We start from the raw sequence: 24767 nt of genomic DNA, 5'->3' as shown, positions 1-24767 counted from the left end.
GAGAGCATCGGCGGCATTGCCCACGTGCTGGATGGCGTCGGATGGCCCACCCCCTGAGCTTCATCGCTGCTGCCATTCGGACCCTGGTTAATACCGCAGCGGGCCTCCAGGACTGGCAGCACCAGGTGTCGGTGGTGCCTCGGGGCTTGTCTCCACTCGCACACCCGTCCCATAGAGAGGCCCGGGGGCCACCAGGGGAAGAGGCTCACGATTTTTAAAAGCAGGTTAGAACGGCGTCGGCGTGACCTGGGGTCATGCAGTCGGGACTTCGGGCCGCAGAATCGCCGGGGCCCTATGAGAATCGCTAAACGGACCCCCTCAGGTGTTTCTCGGGGCCGATCACGACCTCGCCATTTTCGATTGTTCGCAGAATCGTGAAACGGCGTCGGACCGGCGTCGCATGAAATACCGTCGGGAACGGAGATTCTGCGAACCAGCGCAGGGCTGAGAGAATCCCGCTCATAGATTTTTATTTTACGGGGCAGTCGCGCTGAGCTCCGAAATGTCTGTGCAAAGCTGCTACTGTTACGCGCATTCTCACTTGTGTATTGTGGAAAAAAATGTATTTTAATTCTAGTTATAGGGCATGATTTAACTAAATGGGAACAAAGTCCCATCGCGATTGCGTTCAGCTACGTTTTTCCATGTGCTTGCAACGCAGAGGAACACAACTCTATCGGATAGCACTCGGGTTAGATAGGGGGCCTCAGCCGGGAACACTTGTCTGAGGCTGCACAATAATAATATTATTAGCCCCGTTTCCAGCACTGAGGAGCTCCGCTCACCGGAACTCCTCAGATCTCTGGAGCCCCCGATCTGACCCCTGAACCTGCCCAAACCTCAACTCACTATGAGGGGGTCCCCAGACCCTGCACTCCCCCCCCCAACTCCTGTGTAGGGAATCCTTAGCCCAATCACCACTCTTTGAAAAATGCCAGCTTGCTACCTTGGCAGTGCAACCTGGTACCCTGGCAGTACCCCTGCCAGCTGGCAGCACCACCTCAGCAGTGCCAGGCTGGAACTGCCAGGATGGTACCAGCAGTGCCATGGTACCACCCTGCCCAAAGGGAATGCACCTGGGGGCTTTCGATCTCCTGGGAGATCCCCATGAGTGCCATTCCGTCTGGTCCCCGTCTGAGGAGACTAGTTTTTATTTCAAAAAAATATACTTTATTCATAAAATCTATACTAAACATTACACGATATTTTGAATTGTCTTGACTGTACATTTTCATCAGAGTTACACATTCCCTTGACTTTCTTCCATTCAATTTTGATAACATTACACACGTATCGCTCTTTACGTTACAATTCCGTCTTAAACATTTACATTGTCATGTTTCTTTTATACATTGGAGTGTTAATGACCCAGACCGAGGGGGGGTTAACACTGTTACCCGCCCCTCGGTGTACATTTACTGGTAAGACCTTACACAGTGGTCTTTCCCCATTGCGCCTTGGTGGCAGCTGCCCCAAGCTTGAGTGCGTCCCTCAGCACGTAGTCCTGGATCTTGGAATGTGCCAGTCTGCAACACTCGGTCGAGGACAGCTCTTTGCACTGGAAGATCAGCAAGATTCGGGCAGACCAAAAAGCGTCTTTCACCGAGTTGATGACCTTCCAGCAGCAGTTGATGTTTCTCGGTGTGTGTCCCTGGAAACAGTCCGTAGAGCACAGAGTCCTCTGTCACAGAGGTGCTCGGGATGAACCGTGACAAATACCATTGCATCTCTCTCCAGACCTTCTTTGCAAAAGCACATTCCACAAGGAGGTGGGTGACCGTCTCATTTCCCCCACAGCCACTCCGAGGGCAGCGTGCAACGGCGCAGAGCCTTCAGGTGTACATGAAGAATCTGACGGGGAGGGCCCTTCTCACCACCAGCCAAGCTAGGTCTTGGTGCTTGTTTGTAAGTTCTGGTGACGAGACGTTCTGCCAGATGACTCTGACAGTCTGCTCAGGGAACCATCCAATGTCCTGCACAGTCTGCTTTTCCCTGAGGGCCTCGAGGACATTACGTGCTGACCACTGCGTCATTGCCTTGTGGTCAAAGGAGAGCGCATCCATCATGTAGGTGTGCGATATTCTGTCAAAGGCCTTCTGGTCAAGGTTGATGAGGCAGGTGTCCACCTTCCTGTCCTGCACATAGGCGATCGTATCCCTGAGTAGCGCAAGGCTATCAAGAGATCTTCCTGCCTGGTACAGCACAGGTCTGGTCAGGGTGGATCACCGCCTCCAGAGCAGAGAGACTAGTACTGAAGGCACTTGCCCGAGGTCTCCAAGGAGAACGGATTAGATCCCAATGCCTTGGGTGCCTTGGGAAAAGGCATATTAAAGTGAGACTAGCTGTCTCGCTCTAATATGCAGATTTGCCAAAAAGTGATCACGCCCACAACAGGTGGTTATTACATCGCAAGATTGCGTTAAATCTCACCACACGTTGTGAGCTGGGTAGATCCTGGGCGTGGGAGGGTCCCCCGGCTTCTCTTGGCCACGTTGCGCTGCGGCGAGCTGCTTTTCGGGCACAGCATGGCCGTTTACTCCCTGTGCCACGTGCCAGTGAGGCTAGAAATAGGAAGATAGAGCAGCTAAACACGTGGCTAAACAGCTGGTGTAGGAGGGAGGGTTTCCGTTATCTGGACCACTGAGAGCTCTTCCGGGGCAGGTGTGACCTGTATCAGAAGGACGGGTTGCATCTAAACCGGAGAGGCATAAATATCCTGGCCGCGAGGTTTGCTAGTGTCACACGGGAGGGTTTAAACTAGTATGGCAGGGGGGTGGGCACGGGAGCAATAGGTCAGAAAGTGAGAGCATTGAGGGAGAACTAGGGAATAGGGACAGCGGGGCTCTGAGGCAGAGCAGACGGGGAGAAGTTGCTGAACACAGCGGGTCTGGTGGCCTGAAGTGCATATGTTTTAATGCAAGAAGTATTACGGGTAAGGCAGATGAACTTAGAGCTTGGATTAGTACTTGGAACTATGATGTTGTTGCCATTACAGAGACCTGGTTGAGGGAAGGGCAGGATTGGCAGCTAAACGTTCCAGAATTTAGATGTTTCAGGCGGGATAGAGGGGGATGTAAAAGGGGAGGCGGAGTTGCGCTACTGGTTCGGGAGAATATCACAGCTTTACTGCGGGAGGACACCTCAGAGGGCAGTGAGGCTATATGGGTAGAGATCAGGAATAAGAAGGGTGCAGTCACAATGTTGGGGGTTTACTACAGGCCTCCCAACAGCCAGCGGGAGATAGAGGAGCAGATAGGTAGACAGATTTTGGAAAAGAGTAAAAACAACAGGGTTGTGGTGATGGGAGACTTCAACTTCCCCAATATTGACTGGGACTCACTTAATGCCAGGGGCTTAGACGGGGCGGAGTTTGTAAGGAGTATCCAGGAGGGCTTCTTAAAACAATATGTAGACAGTCCAACTAGGGAAGGGGCGGTACTGGACCTGATATTGGGGAATGAGCCCGGCCAGGTGGTAGATGTTTCAGTAGGGGAGCATTTCGGTAACAGTGACCACAATTCAGTAAGTTTTAAAGTACTGGTGGACAAGGATAAGAGTGGCCCTAGGATGAATGTGCTAAATTGGGGGAAGGCTAATTATAACAATATTAGGCGGGAACTGAAGAACAGAGATTGGGGGCGGATATTTGAGGGCAAATCAACATCTGACATGTGGGAGGCTTTCAAGTGGCAGTTGAAAGGAATTCAGGACCGGCATGTTCCTGTGAGGAAGAAGGATAAATACGGCAATTTTCGGGAACCTTGGATAACGAGAGAACATAGAACATAGAAAATACAGCACAGAACAGGCCCTTCGGCCCACGATGTTGTGCCGAACCTTTGTCCTAGATTAATCATAGATTATCATTGAATCTACAGTGCAGAAGGAGGCCATTCGGCCCCCCGAGTCTGCACCAGCCCCCGGAAAGAGCACCCCACCCAAACTCAACACCTCCACCACAACACCAAGGGCAATTTGGACATTAAGGGCAATTTATCATTGGCCAATTCACCTAACCCGCACATCTTTGGACTGTGGGAGGAAACCGGAGCACCCGGAGGAAACCCACGCAGACACGGGGAGGACGTGCAGACTCCGCACAGACAATGACCCAGGCCGAAATCGAACCTGGGACCATGGATCTGTGAAGCAATTGTGCTATCCACAATGCTACCGTGCTGCCCTTAAGAACAAATAAATCTACACTATATCATTTTCCCGTAATCCGTGTACCTATCCAACAGCTGCTTGAAGGTCACTAATGTTTCCGACTCAACTACTTCCACAGGCAGTGCATTCCATGCCCCCACTACTCTCTGGGTAAAGAACCTACCTCTGATATCCCTCCTATATCTTCCACCTTTCACCTTAAATTTATGTCCCCTTGTAATGGTGTGTTCCACCTGGGGAAAAAGTCTCTGACTGTCTACTCTATCTATTCCCCTGATCATCTTATAAACCTCTATCAAGTCTCCCCTCATCCTTCTCCGCTCTAATGAGAAAAGGCCTAGCACCCTCAACCTTTCCTCGTAAGACCTACTCTCCATTCCAGGCAACATCCTGGTAAATCTTCTTTGCACCTTTTCCAGAGCTTCCACATCCTTCCTAAAATGAGGCGACCAGAACTGTACACAGTACTCCAAATGTGGCCTTACCAAAGTTTTGTACAGCTGCATCATCACCTCACGGCTCTTAAATTCAATCCCTCTGTTAATGAACGCGAGCACACCATAGGCCTTCTTCACAGCTCTATCCACTTGAGTGGCAACTTTCAAAGATGTATGAACATAGACCCCAAGGTCTCTCTGCTCCTCCACAATGCCAAGAACTCTACCGTTAACCCTGTATTCCGCATTCATATTTGTCCTTCCAAAATGGACAATCTCACACTTTTCAGGGTTAAACTCCATCTGCCACTTCTCAGCCCAGCTCTGCATCCTATCTATGTCTCTTTGCAGCCGACAACAGCCCTCCTTACTATCCACAACTCCACCAATCTTCGTATCGTCTGCAAATTTACTGACCCACCCTTCAACTCCCTCATCCAAGTCATTAATGAAAATCACAAACAGCAGAGGACCCAGAACTGATCCCTGCGGTACACCACTGGTAACTGGGATCCAGGCTGAATATTTGCCATCCACCACCACTCTCTGACTTCTATCGGTTAGCCAGTTTGTTATCCAACTGGCCAAATTTCCCACTATCCCATGCCTCCTTACTTTGTGCAGAAGCCTACCATGGGGAACTTTATCAAATGCCTTACTAAAATCCATGTACACTACATCCACTGCTTTACCTTCATCCACATGCTTGGTCACCTCCTCAAAGAATTCAATAAGATTTGTAAGGCAAGACCTACCCCTCACAAATCCGTGCTGACTATCCCTAATCAAGCAGTGTCTTTCCAGATGCTCAGAAATCCTATCCTTCAGTACCCTTTCCATTACTTTGCCTACCACCGAAGTAAGACTAACTGGCCTGTAATTCCCAGGGTTATCCCTAGTTCCTTTTTTGAACAGGGGCACGACATTCGCCACTCTCCAATCCCCTGGTACCACCCCTGTTGACAGTGAGGACGAAAAGATAATTGCCAACGGCTCTGCAATTTCATCTCTTGCTTCCCATAGAATCCTTGGATATATCCCGTCAGGCCCGGGGGACTTGTCTATCCTCAAGTTTTTCAAAATGCCCAACACATCTTCCTTCCTAACAAGTATTTCCTCGAGCTTACCAATCTGTTTCACACTGTCCTCTCCAACAATATCGCCCCTCTCATTTGTAAATACAGAAGAAAAGTACTCATTCAAGACCTCGCCTATCTCTTCAGACTCAATACACAATCTCCCGCTACTGTCCTTGATCGGACCTACCCTCGCTCTAGTCATTCTCATATTTCTCACATATGTGTAAAAGGCCTTGGGGTTTTCCTTGATCCTACCCGCCAAAGATTGTTCATGCCCTCTCTTAGCTCTCCTAATCCCTTTCTTCAGTTCCCTCCTGGCTATCTTGTATCCCTCCAATGCCCTATCTGAACCTTGTTTCCTCAGCCTTACATAAGTCACCTTTTTCCTCTTAACAAGACATTCAACCTCTCTTGTCAACCATGGTTCCCTCACTCGACCATCTCTTCCCTGCCTGACAGGGACATACATATCAAGGACACGTAGCACCTGTTCCTTGAACAAGTTCCACATTTCACTTGTGTCCTTCCCTGCCAGCCTATGTTCCCAACTTATGCACTTCAATTCTTGTCTGACAACATCGTATTTACCCTTCCCCCAATTGTAAACCTTGCCCTGTTGCACGTACCTATCCCTCTCCATTACTAAAGTGAAAGTCACAGAATTGTGGTCACTATCTCCAAAATGCTCCCCCACTAACAAATCTATCACTTGCCCTGGTTCATTACCCAGTACTAAATCCAATATTGCCCCTCCTCTGGTTGGACAATCTACATACTGTGTTAGAAAAGCTTCCTGGACACACTGCACAAACACCACCCCATCCAAACTATTTGATCTAAAGAGTTTCCACTCAATATTTGGGAAGTTAAAGTCGCCCATGACTACTACCCTATGACTTCTGCACCTTTCCAAAATCTGTTTCCCAATCTGTTCCTCCACATCTCTGCTACTATTGGGGGGCCTATAGAAAACTCCTAACAAGGTGACTGCTCCTTTCCTATTTCTGACTTCAACCCATACTACCTCAATAGGCTGATACTCCTCGAACTGCCTTTCTGCAGCTGTTATACTATCTCTAATTAATAATGCCACCCCCCCACCTCTTTTACCACCCTCCCTAATCTTATTGAAACATCTATAACCAGGGACCTCCAACAACCATTTCTGCCCCTCTTCTATCCAAGTTTCCGTGATGGCCACCACATCGTAGTCCCAAGTACCGATCCATGCCTTAAGTTCACCCACCTTATTCCTGATGCTTCTTGCGTTGAAGTATACACACTTCAACCCATCTCCGTGCCTGCAAATACTCTCCTTTGTGAGTGTTCCCTTCCCCACTGCCTCATTACATGCTTTGGCGTCCTGAATATCGGCTACCTTAGTTGCTGGACTACAAATCCGGTTCCCATTCCCCTGCCAAATTAGTTTAAACCCTCCCGAAGAGTACTAGCAAACCTCCCTCCCAGGATATTGGTGCCCCTCTGGTTCAGATGCAACCCGTCCTGCTTGTACAGGTCCCACCTTCCCCAGAATGCGCTCCAATTATCCAAATACCTGAAGCCCTCCCTCCTACACCATTCCTGCAGCCACGTGTTCAACTGCACTCTCTCCCTATTCCTAGCCTCGCTATCACGTGGCACCGGCAACAAACCAGAGATGACAACTCTGTCTGTCCTGGCTTTCAACTTCCAGCCTAACTCCCTAAACTTGTTTATTACCTCCACACCCCTTTTCCTACCTATGTCGTTGGTACCAATGTAATAAGAGATATTGTAGGCCTCGTCAAAAAGTAAAAGGAGGCATTTGTCAGGGCTAAAAGGCTGGGAACAGACGAAGCCTGCGTGGAATATAAGGAAAGTAGGAAGGAACTTAAGCAAGGAGTCAGGAGGGCTAGAAGGGGTCACGAAAAGTCATTGGCAAATAGGGTTAAGGAAAATCCCAAGGCTTTTTACACGTACATAAAAAGCAAGAGGGTAGCCAGGGAAAGGGTTGGCCCACTGAAGGATAGGCAAGGAAATCTATGTGTGGAGCCAGAGGAAATGGGTGAGGTACTAAATGAATACTTTGCATCAGTATTCACCAAAGAGAAGAAATTGGTAGATGTTGAGTCTGGAGAAGGGTGTGTCGATAGCCTGGGTCACATTGAGATCCAAAAAGACGAGGTGTTGGGTGTCTTAAAAAATATTAAGGTAGATGAGTCCCCAGGGCCTGATGGGATCTACCCCAGAATACTGAAGGAGGCTGGAGAGGAAATTGCTGAGGCCTTGACAGAAATCTTTAGATCCTCACTGTCTTCAGGGGATGTCCCGGAGGACTGGAGAATAGCCAATGTTGTTCCTCTGTTTAAGAAGGGTAGCAAGGATAATCCCGGGAACTACAGGCCGGTGAGCCTTACTTCAGTGGTAGGGAAATTACTGGAGAGAATTCTTCGATACAGGATCTACTCCCATTTGGAAGCAAATGGACGTATTAGTGAGAGGCAGCACGGTTTTGTGAAGGGAAGGTCGTGTCTCACTAACTTGATAGAGTTTTTCGAGGAGGTCACTAAGATGATTGATGCAGGTAGGGCAGTGGATGTTGTCTATATGGACTGCAGTAAGGCCTTTGACAAGGTCCCTCATGATAGACTAGTACAAAAGGTGAAGTCACACGGGATCAGGGGTGAGCTGGCAAGGTGGATACAGAACTGGCTAGGTCATAGAAGGCAGAGAGTAGCAATGGAAGGATGCTTTTCTAATTGGAGGGCTGTGACCAGTGGTGTTCCACAGGGATCAGTGCTGGGACCTTTGCTCTTTGTAGTATATATAAATGATTTGGAGGAAAATGTAACTGGTCTGATTAGTAAGTTTGCAGACGACACAAAGGTTGGTGGAATTGCAGATAGCGATGAGGACTGTCAGAGGATACAGCAGGATTTAGATTGTTTGGAGACTTGGGCGGAGAGATGGCAGATGGAGTTTAATCCGGACAAATGTGATTTAATGCATTTTGGAAGGTCTAATGCAGGTAGGGAATATACAGTGAATGGTAGAACCCTCAAGAGTATTGAAAGTCAAAGAGATCTAGGAGTACAGATCCACAGGTCATTGAAAGGGGCAACACAGGTGGAGAAGGTAGTCAAGAAAGCATACGGCATGCTTGCCTTCATTGGCCGGGGCATTGAGTATAAGAATTGGCAAGTCATGTTGCAGCTGTATAGAATCTTAGTTAGGCCACACTTGGAGTATAGTGTTCAATTCTGGTCGCCACACTACCAGAAGGATGTGGAGGCTTTAGCGAGGGTGCAGAAGAGATTTACCAGAATGTTGCCTGGTATGGAGGGCATTAGCTATGAGGAGCGGTTGAATAAACTCGGTTTGTTCTCACTGGAACGAAGGAGGTTGAGGGGAGACCTGATAGAGGTATGCAAAATTATGAGGGGCATAGACAGAGTGGATAGTCAGAGGCTTTTCCCCAGGGTAGAGGGGTCAATTACTAGGGGGCATAGGTTTAAGGTGAGAGGGGCAAGGTTTAGAGTAGATGTACGAGGCAAGTTTTTTACGCAGAGGGTAGTGGGTGCCTGGAACTCGCTACCGGAGGAGGTGGTGGAAGCAGGGACGATAGTGACATTTAAGGGCATCCTGACAAATACATGAATAGGATGGGAATAGAGGGATACGGACCCAGGAAGTGTAGAAGATTGTAGTTTAGTCGGGCAGCATGGTCGGCACGGGCTTGGAGGGCCGAAGGGCCTGTTCCTGTGCTGTACATTTCTTTGTTCTTTGTTTCTATTGGGGCTGGTTTAGCACAGTTGGCTAAATAACTGGCTTGTATAGCAGAACAAGGCCAGCAGCGCGGGTTCAATTCCCGTAGCAGCCTCCCCGAACAGGCGCCGGAATGTGGCGACTAGGGCTTTTTCACAGTAACTTCGTTTGAAGCCTACTTGTGACAATAAGGGATTTTCATTTCATTTCATTCCCATAGTTTATAATTAATGGGTTATATAGCAAGGCCTGTAATTTCTGATCTTTTGTAGGTGAGAAGCCTTACAAATGCCATGTATGCCAGGCTAATTTCACACAGAGTGGGACGATGAAAATGCACATCCGGCAGAAGCACACAGACAATGTGCCCAAGTACCACTGTCCTCACTGTGGTGCCATCATTGCAAGAAAGAGTGATTTGGGTAAGGTCAACTAGACAAAAGTAGTTTTGGAAGCTCAGTGACAATGGAAATAGAAGATCCAACAATGTATTTCCAATATTTCTAGCCATTTGGCAGCATCTTTTTTTGTAAGCCATTGTAAAATAATCAATCGTCAGTAACTTTGGAATATGCTGATACCTTCCCACACAATGGGCTGGATTTTGCCAAAATCGGCAAGGTCCCGCCAACGGCTGGAAATTCCTGTTGACGAAACTCACAGCCAGCTGGCAGACTTGGCCATTATTTTTACAGGCGTCAGCTCATAAATAATCCACGGTTGCGCTGGCTGGCCTGTTCAAGATCGCTGACTGCCCCGGAGAGCTGATGGCCCAGTCAGGAATGGTGGCCAAGGTAAGGAGGAGCCCTGCAGCCTGCAGAAGGTAGGCTGGAGTTAATTTAAAAAAATTAAAATCACTGCTTAAAGAGGGGAAACTCCTCCAAGGGATAGCTGGATTCTGCAAGGTGCCCTGGGGGAGAGGGATAAGGGTAGGGGTGTCTCACTTGCGTTTGTGGATGAACAGAAATGAGTGACTCAATACCAAACTATGTGAAAACAGCAATCTTTATTAAACAACTATTAATGATCCAATGGAAAGAAAGATAACTTCATTAAAAAGGAGGAAAGACAACTTTACATGCATACCATACATACTATATTACAAATACATACAAGCACTTACTTTATTTTAAATGGCAACCCCAAATTGTTATGTTCAAGCCCGCTCCCCCAAATATAAACCAATCAAGTTCTCAACTCTAGCCTGTGGTCTGCCATTCACCTTGCCACCAGAAGCTGCCAATCTGTTCAATCACACCCTCACCTTTAATACCCTTGACCTCAGTAAAACTATTACTCCATCTCACCCTGATCCTTTCTCCAGGTAAAGTCCTCCTGCCCACTCCCTTAGTCCAAATGATGCAAACTTAAATGTCCATGGCGGACAACTGATTTAGCCATTCATTTTCAGATCTGTCCGGATCACAATGCGTGTTAATGGAAGTAAGGGAGCACATTGTAGATGCCCCAACTAATTTTTCAGAGTTCCCGAGAGTCAGGAGTAGTCCCTCGGAATTGAAAAATTGCACTTGTGACTTCACTTTTTAAGAAGGGGGAAACCAGGAAAATACAGACCGGTTGGCCTCACATATATGTTAGGGAAATTGCTGGAGCATATAACCAGGAGTGGGTGGGGTAACTGAACACCTCGAAAAGGTTTGGCCGATCAGGGAGAGCCAGCATGGGTTTGTCAAGGGAAGGTCATGCTTGTCTAATTTTATTTAATTTTTTAAAGAGGTCTAAGGTATTGGACAGGGGAATGTCTATGGATGTTATTTATATGGACTTCCAGAAGGCATTTGATAAAGTCCCACATAGGAGACTGTTAACTAAGGTGGAAACCCACAGAGTTGAGGGCAAATTATTGACATGGTTAGGAAATTGGTTGAGTGGCGGGTGACAGAGAGTGGGGATATTGGGTAAGCACTGGTTTAGCACACTTGGCTAAATTGCTGGCTTTTAAAGCAGACCAAGGCAGGCCAGCAGCACGGTTCAATTCCCGTACCAGCCTCCCGAACAGGCGCCGGAATGTGGCGACTAGGGGCTTTGCACAGTAACTTCATTTGAAACCTACTTGTAACAATAAGCTATTTTCGTTTTGTTCATTCGTAATTGGTAGGATTTGACTAGCGGTGTACCACAGGGATTTGTGTTGGGACCTCAATTATTCTCATTAATGACTTCGATTAAGGCATAAAAAGCCATGTATCCAAATTTGCTGATGATACAAAGTTAGGTGGCATTGTACAGTCTAGATGATAGAATAATATTGCAAGGAGATATTGACAGCATAGGTGAATGGGCAAAATTGTGGCAGGTGGAATTCAATGTAAGCAAGTATGAGGTCATCCATTTTGGACCAAAAAAGGATTGAGCAGAATACTTTATATGGAAAGAGGTTAAGTACAGTAGATGTCTAAAGAGATTTGGGGGTTCAGGTGCATTGATCCTTAAAATGCCATGAGCAAGTGCAGAAAATAATCAAAAAGGCAAATGTTATATCTAGAGAATTGGATTATAAAGACACAGGCGTTATGCTGCAGCTATACAATACCCTGGTTAGGCCCCACTTGGAGTCACTGTGAACAGTTCTGGGCACCACACCTTAGGGAAGGTATTTTGGCCTTAGAGGGAGTGCAACACAGGTTTACAAAAATGATACCTGGACTACAGGGATTAAGTTACAAGGAGAGATTACACAAATTAAGCCTGTTTTCTCAAGAATTTAGAAGGTTAAGGGGTGATCTGATCAAAGTCTTCAAGATATTAACAGGAAAAGACAGAGTAGATAAAGATAAACTCAGGAGAGATGTTGGAAAGCACTTCCACACACAAAGGGTAGTATAGAGGTTTGGAACTCTCTCCTACAAACAGCAGTTGAAGCTAGAACAGTTGTTAATTTTAAATCTGAGGTTTTTGCTAAGCAAAGATACTAACGGATATGGGCCAAAGGCAGGTATATGGAGTTAGGCCACAGATCAACCATGTTCTCATTGAATGTTGGGACAAGCTCAAGGTCTGCTGTTCCTATTATCAAATCCTGCTGGCCTGCCAAAACTGCTCATGATTTCAGTATCATCCTGGAATACAAAGATACCACTGACTTCACACTACTGTCTTCTTGAACTGTTTTCCCTCCAACCTCACCTCCAAAAAATACAAGGAGTTTATGGACTTATCAATAAAATGGAGGCTATCCGATCAGTTGCCTCTGCACTTTCTTTCTCCTAGCCCACTGAGCCAAATATCTCCTGAAGTGGCCCCCTACCCCAGTCCTGACCTCGCGTCTTTCTCCATCTCCCCTCGTGCACTCTCTCACGGTGTCCATGAGGCCTGTTTTCTGATCCCTCGATCAATTCCCATTATACTGATGATCATCCAGCGTCCCTTCCTGTCCCCTATGTTAACTGGTATTAATGGTTCTCTTTCCTCAGATTCTGTGTCCCTCCTCTTTAGCTCACTGTCATCAGCTATAATAATAGTAATCTTTATTAGTGTCACTAATAGGCTTACATTAACACTGTAATGAAGTTACTGTGAAGATCCCCTAGGCGCCACACTCCGGCACCTGTTGGCACTGAGAGAGAATTCAGAATGTTCAATTCACCTAACAAGCACGTCTTTCGGGACTTGTGGGAGGAAACCGGAGCACCCGTAGGAAACTCAAACGGACGCGGGGAGAACATGCAGACTCCACACAGACAATGACCCAAGCTGGGAATCATACCCGGGTCCCTGGCACTGTGAAGTAACAGTGCTATCCACTGTGCTACCATGCTGTTATCCCCTTTCCAGAAAGCCAACTTTGGTCCCTTTGTTCCTGCAAGCTACTTCTCCATATAAAGTCCGTGAACATGCTGTTGCCTTCCAAATCTGTGCCTGATATTCCTGGAAATCTGTGTTTGAATCAGAGGCAGTTTTACAGTTCGTGGGGTCCCGCACTCATCTTCATTTGTGCCCCCCCCCTGACCACAACCCCCCACCCCCCCCCCCCCCCCCACCCACCGCAATTCCACCTAACCCTACAGAACGCAAAGTTGGAAGCCACAAAAATGCACAAACTGATCACTGCGTTTTAACTTGAAATCCAAACTTAGCTCTTGTTAGAATAACGGTAAATATGGTCAATATTGTGATGTGAGTCTTGAGGTGAGCAAATATAGAACTTGCTGATGAGCAACGAGATGGGGGAAAAAAAAATCAGTTGATGGCATCACTGCAGCACAGGCCAGTGCAGGACAGAATGAGTCAGTCCAGTGAAGGAGCAAATACTCCAATCAACACGATGCATACAATGCCATTCAGTATATTTCACAGCCTCATTCAGTTTCAAAAATAAAAGTTTACTTCCTCTCATAGAATCAACAAAATTATTGCCTTAAATTCATGTGAGTTGTGTGCCCAGTGAGTCCAAGTCCAGTGTCAGGTGACTTTGTCTGGCCAGTCTTGACAGCGATGGTGGTTAGAACTATCAGCATGTGACCAGCTGCAGTCAATATACCAGACCAGCAATGTTCCATTTGGAAAAACAGAATTTAAACAAGAGAATATGGAAGACAGGCAGATTTTTAAGATTTTCTTGCTTCATCCCTGGTTGGCCTGGCAATTTAGATAACTTTTTCTCAACACTTTTTCTATACAGAATCATCAATTACATCATCGTAGGTAAAATCTGAGTTTGATTCCCAGCTTGGGTCACTGTCTGTGCAGAGGTCTGCATGTTCTCATGATCAGCAATATCTCTTCCAACCTTTCTCTAGTTAGCGTAGCCATCGCCGAACGATTGTTTCCCTTCAATGGGATAATTTGCAAACACTACAGAAGACTGCTTTAGAGGTTTCCAAAAAAATAAACCCTCAGGAAATGGGACTTATGAAGATTTCTAACCAGCTTTCAGCCTCCAACCTCAAACCCTTTTCTCAAATCTTCCATATTACCCATGTTCTCTGGCTTATTCAGTACAAATTACTCTATCATACGCAGTGAAACAGATTTTTGGCCATGAGGCAATGTCTTCAGGGTAGGCTTCTTCCCTCACTTCAACAAAAGAATCAGCAATATCATTAGTTCCATTGTCATTTCAGAGTCCACTTGTTAAACGTTTTCAGGCGATATGGTTTCTTTGGAAATCGGCACGTCTAAGTCTTAAGATAATTCACCCATACTTTTGGTGAGGATGAATGTGCAGTTTGTGACTGTTCAACACTTCAAATTTTTTAAAGTAAAATGACGAACCGTCTTTTTGCTTAGCTTCATCCTCTTGCTTCGCCTTCAATTTTCTGTGTTTTTGACTGCCAGATTGATAATGTCGCTTCATATTGCTGAAGAAACATCTTGATTTTAGGCAGTTAATAAAGTGTCTGATGGAGCAGGCTTCTTTTGCAGTCAAACCCACGTTTTTCTCAGGTAAAGCTCTGAAAAAATTGGACTCATAACTATGAAGCTGTGATTCTGATCATGGATTTCAAAGAATATTCTACTCTCCTTCCCATTCCCCTCACAAACTCTCCCTCCTCGCAGACACCATCCTCATCACAAACCTTCCCCCCTTCCATAATGCAACGCAGCCCTCACACATTCTTCCTACCTGCATGTCTGCAACCCAAACCCCTCACACACTCTCCTCCCCTCTCACTCTTCCCCCATCCTCTCCCCACACCTTACACTCTCATTCTCTCAATCTCACTCATCTCGCTTGCCTGGGGTTTTCCAGGCAGCCTTCCCCATTCGTCGTGGCCGCCTTGCCTCGGGGAGTCGTTGACCCCCTGTTGCTGGACTTAGTCTGCTCGTTGGCTCCTCATAACTTTATTCCGGGCATCACACCTTGTGCACCTGTTGCTGTCTTGGATCCACTAGTCCCGGCGCATCGGCACAAACTTGTTTCGCTCCTCATGGCTTGATTCTCAAACTTTAACAACCTTTCCCTTGCCTCTCGTCGTAGTTGGTGTGCATGCGCACGCCTCATTAGTTACCAGTTTTCCCGCTCTTTCAGACTCACCAATCAGAGTATGATTTTGCTCTGCATTTGCTGCTGACAGGCTCAACAAATACAAATGAGCCTTTGGGCGGCACGGTATCACAGTGGTTAGCACTGTTGCTTCACAGCACCAAGGTCCCAGGTTCAATTCTCGGCTTGGGTCACTGTGTGGAGTCTGCACATTCTCCCCGTGTCTGCATGGGTTTCCTCTGGGTGCTCCGGTTTCTTCCCGAAAGACATGCTATTAGGCCATTTGGACATTCTGAATTCTCCCTCTGTGTACCCGAACAGGTGCCAGAATGTGGCGACTAGGGGCGTTTCACAGTAACTTCATTGCAGTGTTAATGTAAGCCTACTTGTGACAATAAAGATTCTTATTATCAACAAATGCAGAGTAATCAACCTCCAATTGCCTACCCAGTGCACCGGCCCAACTCGTGGGGGGGGGCATTGATTTGTGCCCTGTGCCTAGGCATGGTGTTTTTCATTGTAAATCTGCCTTTGGTTTGAATCATTCCAGTCAGGCCTTTGTCCCTGCCACAGCGCTGATAAGCAGCCCTTATCAAAACCATAAATGCATCCATGTGTCAAGACTGTAGGAAACTTTGCTTCCTCGTCTTTTTAGACTAATACGCGATCTTTATCATGATTGACCATACCAGCCTCCTCCAAAATCTCTCAGCTGTTGTGCAGTTAGGTGTGAAGGCCATCTTTTTAAATTCTTACCCATCTTACCCTTAGCCAGAGTCACACCTGCAATGGGTTCTCTTCTCGCTCCCACATCTTTTTCTCTGATGTCCTCCAGGGACATATCATTGACCCCTCCTATTTCTCATCTACATACTGTTCATCGACAACATCACCTGATAACCTAGAGTTAGATTTTATGACCCCCTGGGGGTGGGTTGATGGATGGGGTATGGCCTGGCTAGGGGCTACTTGTCCTATCCACTCTCATCTCTGCTGCAGTTTTAGAGATAACAGGGCAGGGGTCAGGAGCCTGTCCTTGGGCCAATGAGGCTATTAAGTAACCAATTATTCATCACTTAAGGGCAACCTGCTGCCACTGCTTGGCTTTGCACTTGCCAAGTTAGCTATTTGGCAGGTTTCACTGGTCCAATGGTGGCGGTCAGGGGGAGGGGTTGCACTTACTTTGCAGTTACACTGTGCTCATAGAGGCCTCCCTCCCACACCCCTTAGGTTTCCCCACTCCCCTGCCCCCCTGGCCTTGATGAGATTGTGGGCGTACCGGAAAGTCCAGCAGTCAGGTTTCTTCGGCATAGTCAAGACCACCTAAGGCCAAAGCACCCAGGGTCCACCCCACTACTGGCCCAGAGCGAAGAGGTACTCTTGGAGAACAGAGAGTCAGTCAGCACCTGCTGGAAGGAGCACTTTTAAGACCTTCTTAACAGAGACTCTGTCTTGAACGCAAATGTCCTCAGCTCCATCCTGTAGCTACCCGCACGATCTCAGCACAAGCCCAACCTGCCACAAGGTAAAAAGGTCAATTCAACAGCTAAAGAACAACAAGATATCTGGAACATGCGGAATTCCAGCCAAAGCACTAAAACATAGCGGAGAAGCACGATTGGTGTGAATACATTGGGTGGGATTCTCTGTCGGCGGGATCCTCTGCTTCGCCGGCAGCACACTCACCCCCGTAGATTTCCTGATGGTGTGTGGGTGGCCACAATGGGAATCCCCATTGGCCGGCTGCTGGGACGGAGTATCCCGCTGCTGGCAGGGGCCTGCTGCGTCAAAGAACGGGTCTGGCGAGAGGGAGAATCTTGCCCATTACCTCATTTCCCTTATCTGGAAGGAGGAGAACATGCTAGGAGATCTCAGATGCCATAATCGTGACCATCTTCAAGAAAGGTGACAAGTCCGACTGCACTAACCACAGAGGGATTTCCCTGCTGTTGACCACAGGGAATGTCATCGCCAGAATCCTCCTTAATCCCCTTTTCCCTGTGGCTAAAGAGCTCCTCCCAGAGTCCCAATGTGGATTTCATCACGAAGGGGCATAACAGACATAAACTTCATTGCGTGGCAATTACAGGAGAAATGCAGGGAATAACATCAACCCTTGTGCATGGACTTCTTTGATCTCACAAAGGACTTTGACAATCGTATAGGATCATGAATCATCCTCCTCTTATTTCATCTGCCCCCAAAGGTTTGTCACTATCCTCCACTTGCTTCACAATGATATACAAACTGTGATCTTGTCACTGGAATTAGAGAACTGCTGGCCTTTTGATTGGACAGCCAATCTCCGAAGGTGGGACTTCCTCCTCAGATAGAAAAGGCCCTCTAGCCAATTAATGGAGAAACGTGTAAAATGGCTGCAAGAGAGCCAGCCTAACTGAGGCAAGCTCATCCCTGACACCCATAAAATGCCAACCCAAAGTGCCAGTTTTCACATGTATAAAGACGACACCCAGCTGATTTTTCTTTAAGGAAAGCATTACTAGCCCATCCAATCTTTCCTCATAGCTGCAATTTTCAACAAAAGTGTGTAAAATCAGGATAATCAGTAACCTTGATGAGGCATTCTCCTGAGGCCAGAAATGATGATATTCTTGTAAATCTCTCTGTACTCTCTTCAGAGCATTTATGTATTTCCTGTAATGTGGTGACTTGAACAATGCATAAAATCCCAGCTGTGGCCCAACCAGCACTTTACACAGTTCCATCATTACAACCCTGCATTTGTATTCAGTACCTCATCCAATGAAAGCATTCGATATGCTTTTGTTACCATTTCATCCACGTGTCCTGCCACCTGTGGATATGCATTCCAGATCTCACTTCCTCTACCCCTCTCAGCATCTTCCTGTTTATTGAGTATTCTGTTGGATGTACTGTTTGCGTGCTTTGTTTGCCCTCTCCAAAAGCATTACCTCATACTTTTCCGGTTTGAATACCATTCACGACTTTTCCACCCAAATCATTGATATTATTCTGGAGTCGACAGCTATCCTCTTCACTATCAACTGCACGGCCAATTTTTGTGAAATCTGCACATGTCCTAATCATGCCTCCCACGTTTAAGTCCCAATCATTTAATAGATACAATAAACTACAAGGGCCCTAACACTGAGCCCTGTGGAACATCACTGGAAACCGCTTTCCACTCGCAAAAGCACCCATCACTGAGCATCCATCACTGAGCCAATTTTGGATCCAACTTGCCATTTTCCCCTGAATCCCATGGGATCTGTCTTTTGACCAGTCTGCCACATGAAACCTTGTCAAATGCCTTTCTAAAATCCATGTAGACAACATCCACTGCACTACCCAAATCAATCCTAGTTATTTCCTCAAAGATTTTGATTAAATTAGTAAGACATAACCCTTTCCAAACAAAACCATGCTGACGATGCCTAATCAACCCATGCCTTTCTGAATGACATTTAATCCTGTTTCTCAGAATTAAATCCAATAATTTGCCCACCACCGAAGTCTGACAAACCGGCTTAGAATTTTATCGCCTATCACTCACAACGTTTTTAGATAATTGTACAATGTTTGCAGACCTTCAATCCCTGATACCAAAACACAAAATCATTTGGCGAGTTGGACCTCGGGGCACTCCTGCATTATCTGCCTAGACCTCTTGGACTGGCCTGCGGGGGGGGGTCACATTTCTGTCTCCAGGCCGTTAAGTTGTGATGTGACCCCCTCTCTTAACATGATATCCACGTAGTTTTCAACTTCGCGGATGCGCCACAATAACTTTTGCCAGAGCTCAAGTTTCTGCACCACCCACACTGAGCAATTCAGTCAGTGACTGAATTATATTCTCAGGATTTACATCCTCAGTCATCTTTGGCATGTGTGTCGATTTTTAAAAACACATAACTGATTTAAAAGTTCAACATGTCCGGACGTAAGTCTTGAGTTTTTTTCCAGCATTTTAATAAGAACACGGGGAGTCCTCACCGAGTAAAATAAAGAACTTTGATTTATTTACAATACGTTACATACACTTCCCGGTGACCCCGACCAGGTTTCTTTCTGGCAGGTGTCTTACTGGCCGACCTTTTATACAATTCTAAATGGGGTACCCCCACCCCTCAGCGAGTGAGTTTGTACTCAGCGAGAACCACGGGTGAGATAATTATTCCCACCCTGTAAGTCCCGTAAGGGATATTACAATCAGCTCGACATGTTCACACTGTCCTCACAGAGATAGGCTCAGCAGGCCCATCATTCGATTATTTACAAACACTCCTGCCCCTGCATTTGAAGGAAGCCTGCCAAGTCTACGTCCTGCATTGCCTTGGCATTCGGGAGACACACGGCCCAGTCAGTTTCGGCACACGCTGTCAATGACAGCTTCTTCCTCTCATAGGTCATGCTGAGCACTCAGCAGATATACCAAAGCATTGCTTCCATAGCATTACAGTCCTGCCCAAGTGCATTACCTCACATTTAACAGATTGATTTCATTGCCCACTGATCAGTTCATCTGACCAGCCCGTGTATATCCTCCTGTAATTGAAGGCTATCCTCCTCACTATTTGCCACCCCACCAATTTTTGTATCATCTGTGAACTGACTGATTAACCTTCCCACATTCAAGTCTAAATTATTTATATCAACCACAAACAGCAAGGGTCCCAACACTGATCCCTACGGGACTACACCAGTGACAAGCTTCCAGTCAGAAAAACACCCCTGGACCATCACTCTCTGCTTCCTGCCACTCAGCCAATTCTGGATGCAATTTGCCAAATTTCCTTGGATCCCATGAGCTCTTACCTTCGCTATTAGTCTCCCATGTGGGACCTTACCAAAAGCCTTGCTGAAGTCCAAGTGGATACGTCAAATGCATTTCCCTCATCTACACACCTGGTCACCTCTTCAAAAAATTCAATCAAGTTGGTCAGCCTGACCTCCCCTTAACAAAACCATGCTGACTGTCCTTGATTATCCCTGCCTCTCCAAATGCAGATTAATTCTGACTCTCAGAATTGCTTCCAATAGTTCCCTCACCACTCAGGTTAGACTGACTGGCCTGTTTCCTGGTTTATCCCTTCCTCCCTTCTTGAATAAAGGTACCAAGTTCCTTCTCACGTCCATTTTGTACCACATGGATACCTTTTTCTTGATTCACTTTACCATTTTATTTATTCAGCTCTTGTTTTCTGCAACTTTTGCCTGAAGCTTGTTTCTTTTTCCAACAAGCGTGTGCAATGTGGCCCTTTCTGCCACAATTTCTGCACATGATGTCTTTGCACCAGCTATCTGCTGCTGAGTGCCCGTTTTTTTCACACTTCTGGCAAGTGCGAGGCTATGTTTGCATTCGAGTTTCAGCTGACATTTTGTGAATTTTTGTCCTCGAACTCAACTGTTGTTGCTTCTTTAGCTGCTAATTCTATGGATACAGCAACATCCAAAGCTTTCTTTAGGGTCAGGTTAACAACGGCTTTTGAGTGGCTTTGCTCCTTAAACCACAGACTAATCTATTCTCAGTATTCAACCAGTCTTTCCAAGTGTGGTAGTCACCACTAGTAGTATTACATGTATTACGGTATGGCCCATAGAGTAGAGGTACATGGGTAAATCCCTGCCTTCTGTCTCCGCCCAGTAGGTGGCGTATGAATGTGTGTGCTCGCCGGTGCTGCAGCCATTCTGGTTCCAGCTACAGGAGGGACCACATCTTTACTCAATAAAGCCTTGATTATTCCACTACTCTCGTCTTTGTGGTAATTGATAGTGCATCAATTTATTGAGCAAAGTTTTTAAAACGATGGATCTCCGCATCAAGCCTGATCGACTGCAGCTGAGCCCTCAAGCAGCCAACGCTACGTCCGTCTTTGACCACTGGCTAGCCTGCTTCGATAGCTACCTCCAAACATCCACAGAGGAACCCGCGGACTCCTAGAAGCTCCAAGTCCTCTATTCACGGGTGACCCCTGACATTTTTCCTCTCATCCGGGATGCGCTCACCTCTCCGAAGCTATGGAGCTCCTGAAGGGACATTACGTTCGACCAGTCAGTCAGGTATACGCCAGGCACCTCCTGGCCACGAGACAGCAACTCCCCAGTGAGTCTCTGGACGATTTCTGGCATTCCCTGCACATCCTGGGGGGGAACTGTGACTGCCAAGCAGTTTCGGCAGTCCAGCACACTGAACTTTTAATTTGAGATGCTTTCGTTATGGGCATGAAGTCTGCGTACGTCCGCCAGCGGCTACTGGAAGGGGGTACGCTTGATCTTGCGGGTACTAGGCAGCTCGCTAACTCGTTAGAAGTGGCCTCCTGTAACGTTCAACCCTCCGCCCCTGACCGCGCGGCACCCTCGTGGGCATCGTGGGTCCCACCAGCTGCCGACTCAAGCTCACCGCAAGCCTGCGCCGCGCGGCAGCCAGCCAACTCTGGGGGGGGGGCTCAAGTGCTATTTTTGCGGGCAGCACAAACACCCCAGGCAGCGCTGCCCAGCGCGGGGTGCGACCTGCAGCGGCTGTGGGAAGAAGGGACACTTTGTTTCTGTTTGCCAGGAACGGTCGGTCGCCGCTGTTTCCAGGCTCGGCGTTCCTACACCCCACGTGAGACCCAGGGGCCCCGCCATTTTCCTCTCCTCAAGCCACGTGCGGCCCGTGGGTGCCGCCATCTTTGATGCTGCCCGCCATGAGCGCCGCCATCTTCGGCGCCATTTTGGACGGTGCCTCAGGACCCCTGCTCGTCTGGCCGTTCATCACCTGCCGCTACATCCGCCACCGCTGACCAGCCCGGGACCTCCCAGCATCTTACGCAACTCGCCTCTATCATCCTAGACCAGTCCCGGCCCCGCAACCTTGTGACCGCGACGACGACGGTGAAAATCGATGGGCACGAGACGACCTGCCTTTTTGACTCCGGGAGCACAGAGAGCTTCATCCACCCCACTACGGTAAGGTGCTGCTCCCTCCCGGTACACCCAGTCACCCAGAAAATCTCCCTGGCCACTGGATCCCATTCCGTGGAAATCCGGGGGTACTGCATCGCGACCCTCACCGTCCAAGGCGTAGAGTTTAGCAACTTCCGGCTCTACGTCATCCCCCACCTCTGCGCTGCCCTGTTACTCGGCCTGGACTTCCAGTGCCACCTCCAAAGCTTAACCTTAAAATTCGGCAGACCCCTACCCCCCCTCACCGTATGCGGCCTCACGACCCTTTAGGTCGATCCACTTTCCCTGATTGCGAACCTCACCCCGGATTGCAAACCCGTCGCCATCAGGAGCAGACAGTACAATGCCCAGGACCAGACCTTTCGTGGTCCAACGGTTTCTGCGCGAAGGGGTCATTGAGGCCAGCAACAGCCTCTGGAAAGCTCAAGTGGTAGTAGTAAAGACTGGGGAGAAGCACAGGATGGTCATTGACTACAGTCAGACCATCAATCGGTACACGCAGCTCGACGCATACCCCCTTCCACGCATACCTGACATGGTCAATCAGATTGCGCAGTGTCGAGTTTTTTCCACAGTGGACCTGAAGTCCGTCTACCACCAGCTCCCCATCTGCCCGGAGGACGGCCAATACACTGCGTTCTAAGCAAATGGCCGCCTTTATCACTTCCTTATGGTTCCCTTTGGCGTCACTAATGGAGTCTCAGTCTTCCAGCGAGAGATGGACCGAATGGTTGACCGGTACGGACTGCGGGCCACCTTCCTGTACCTAGATAACGTCACCATCTGCGGCCATGATCAGCAGGACCACGACGCAAACCTCCAAAAATTCCTCCAGACCGCCAAACTCCTTAATCTCACCTACAATAAGGAGAAATGCGTGTTCCGCACCAACCGCTAAGCCATCCTTGGCTATTAATATACCCTCATCCGGAGGCGGAGTTCCCCAGGGTTCCAAACCCGGTCTTAAAGGGACATTACATTAAGAAAAACACAGTGTCCGTTGGGGGTGAAGTGGGATTACATGCCCATTCTCTTTGGAGGCTTGATCGTCCTTGTCGACCTTCTCAGCTCGGGCGGTGGTGCGGCGGACATGAACGTCTTCAATGAGGGGCTGGTTTAGCACACTGGGCTAAATCGCTGGACTGTGGCGACTAGGGGCTTTTCACAGTAACTTCATTGAAGCCTACTTGTGACAATAAGCGATTTTCATTCATTTCATTCAATTTTCATTTTCAATCATGACACAAGTGTACTCGTAAAATGAAGGCTTTAATAAACAGAACTTCGGAATGGGCTGGGCAGGGCTGTCGTGGATGCTGGCCCTGCCCATAGAAAAAGCATGGTGTGCCCCGGGTCTGGGCGGGTCGCCGCGCAGCGCAGGCCCGTGGCGTGGCCGAGTCTGGGGAAGGCCGAGAGGGGCTCGCAGGGTCCGCAGGATACGTGCCGAGGTTCTGGTAGGCCACCTCCAGAGAAGTGGTGAGCGTTACCGTTTCCTGCAGATTTTTCGCCCCGTTTTCTAGGAGTCGCTGCGTATTTTGTTCGATCGGATTCCAGACACATAGGCGTCACGGATGTGTTGGTTCATGTGGACCTCCGCTGTCACATCTTGATGGTTACAGTTTCTAGTGAGCATGGTGAGCTTTTCCAAGTATTCGTCTAGCGATTCTCCTGAGCACCGCCGGCCAGTAGAGAGCAGATGCCGTGCATGTACATCATTGATGGGTTTTACGAAACGCTTCCTCAGAATCTCGATCGCCGGGCTGGAGTCGGCCGCCTTCTCGATCAGGTTGGAGATTCTGTGGCTCACCCGGGCGTGGAGTAGGCGCAGCTTGCAAGGGGACTGCCGAGGAGTCCAGGTACGCCTCAAAACACCAAAGCCAGTGTTCAAAAATTTCTTTGACTTCCGGCATACGTGCGTCCAGGCCGAGCTTGAGACTGCTATCCATCCTATCGTAATCTCTTTATCATAGAATTTACAGTGCAGAAGGAGGCCATTCGGCCCATCGAGTCTGCACCAGCTCTTAGAATGAGCACCCTACCCAAGGTCAACACTGCCACCCCATTCCCATAACCCAGTAACCCCACCCAACACTAAGGGCAATTCTGGACACTAAGGGCAATTTATCATGGCCAATCCACCTAACCTGCACATCTTTGGACTGTGGGAGGAAACCGGAGCACCCGGAGGAAACCCACGCACACACGGGGAGGATGTGCAGACTCCACACAGACAGTGACCCAAGCCGGAATCGAACCTGGGACCCTGGAGCTGTGAAGCAATTGTGCTATCCACAAGGCTACCGTGCTGCCCCAGATTTATTAAATTGAAATACCCTCAACCATGACACGAGAGAGTGTACTCGTAAAACAAAGGCTTTAATAAACAGAGATCTTCGCCAGCTTGAGAGATGAGTACTCAGTGAGCGCCGCCCACAGGACGTCACCTTATATCCGGCCACTGGG

The 24767-nt window shown here is 48.0% G+C and overlaps 1 protein-coding gene across 1 annotated transcript in view; it reads left to right on the top strand.

The window, feature by feature from the left end:
- Positions 1 to 24767, top strand: part of LOC140428894 (transcriptional repressor CTCF-like) — a 98428-nt gene that overhangs the window by 43180 nt on the left and 30481 nt on the right. Inside the window, exon 6 of the mRNA XM_072515541.1 lies at positions 9703 to 9852. Coding sequence (XP_072371642.1) covers positions 9703 to 9852 — 150 coding nt within the window. The remainder of the gene's footprint in view (positions 1 to 9702; positions 9853 to 24767) is intronic.

The sequence above is a fragment of the Scyliorhinus torazame genome, chromosome 8, assembly GCF_047496885.1.
Source record: "Scyliorhinus torazame isolate Kashiwa2021f chromosome 8, sScyTor2.1, whole genome shotgun sequence".
Classification (NCBI taxonomy): Eukaryota; Metazoa; Chordata; class Chondrichthyes; order Carcharhiniformes; family Scyliorhinidae; genus Scyliorhinus; species Scyliorhinus torazame.
This window is presented reverse-complemented; position numbering and strand designations above follow the sequence as displayed.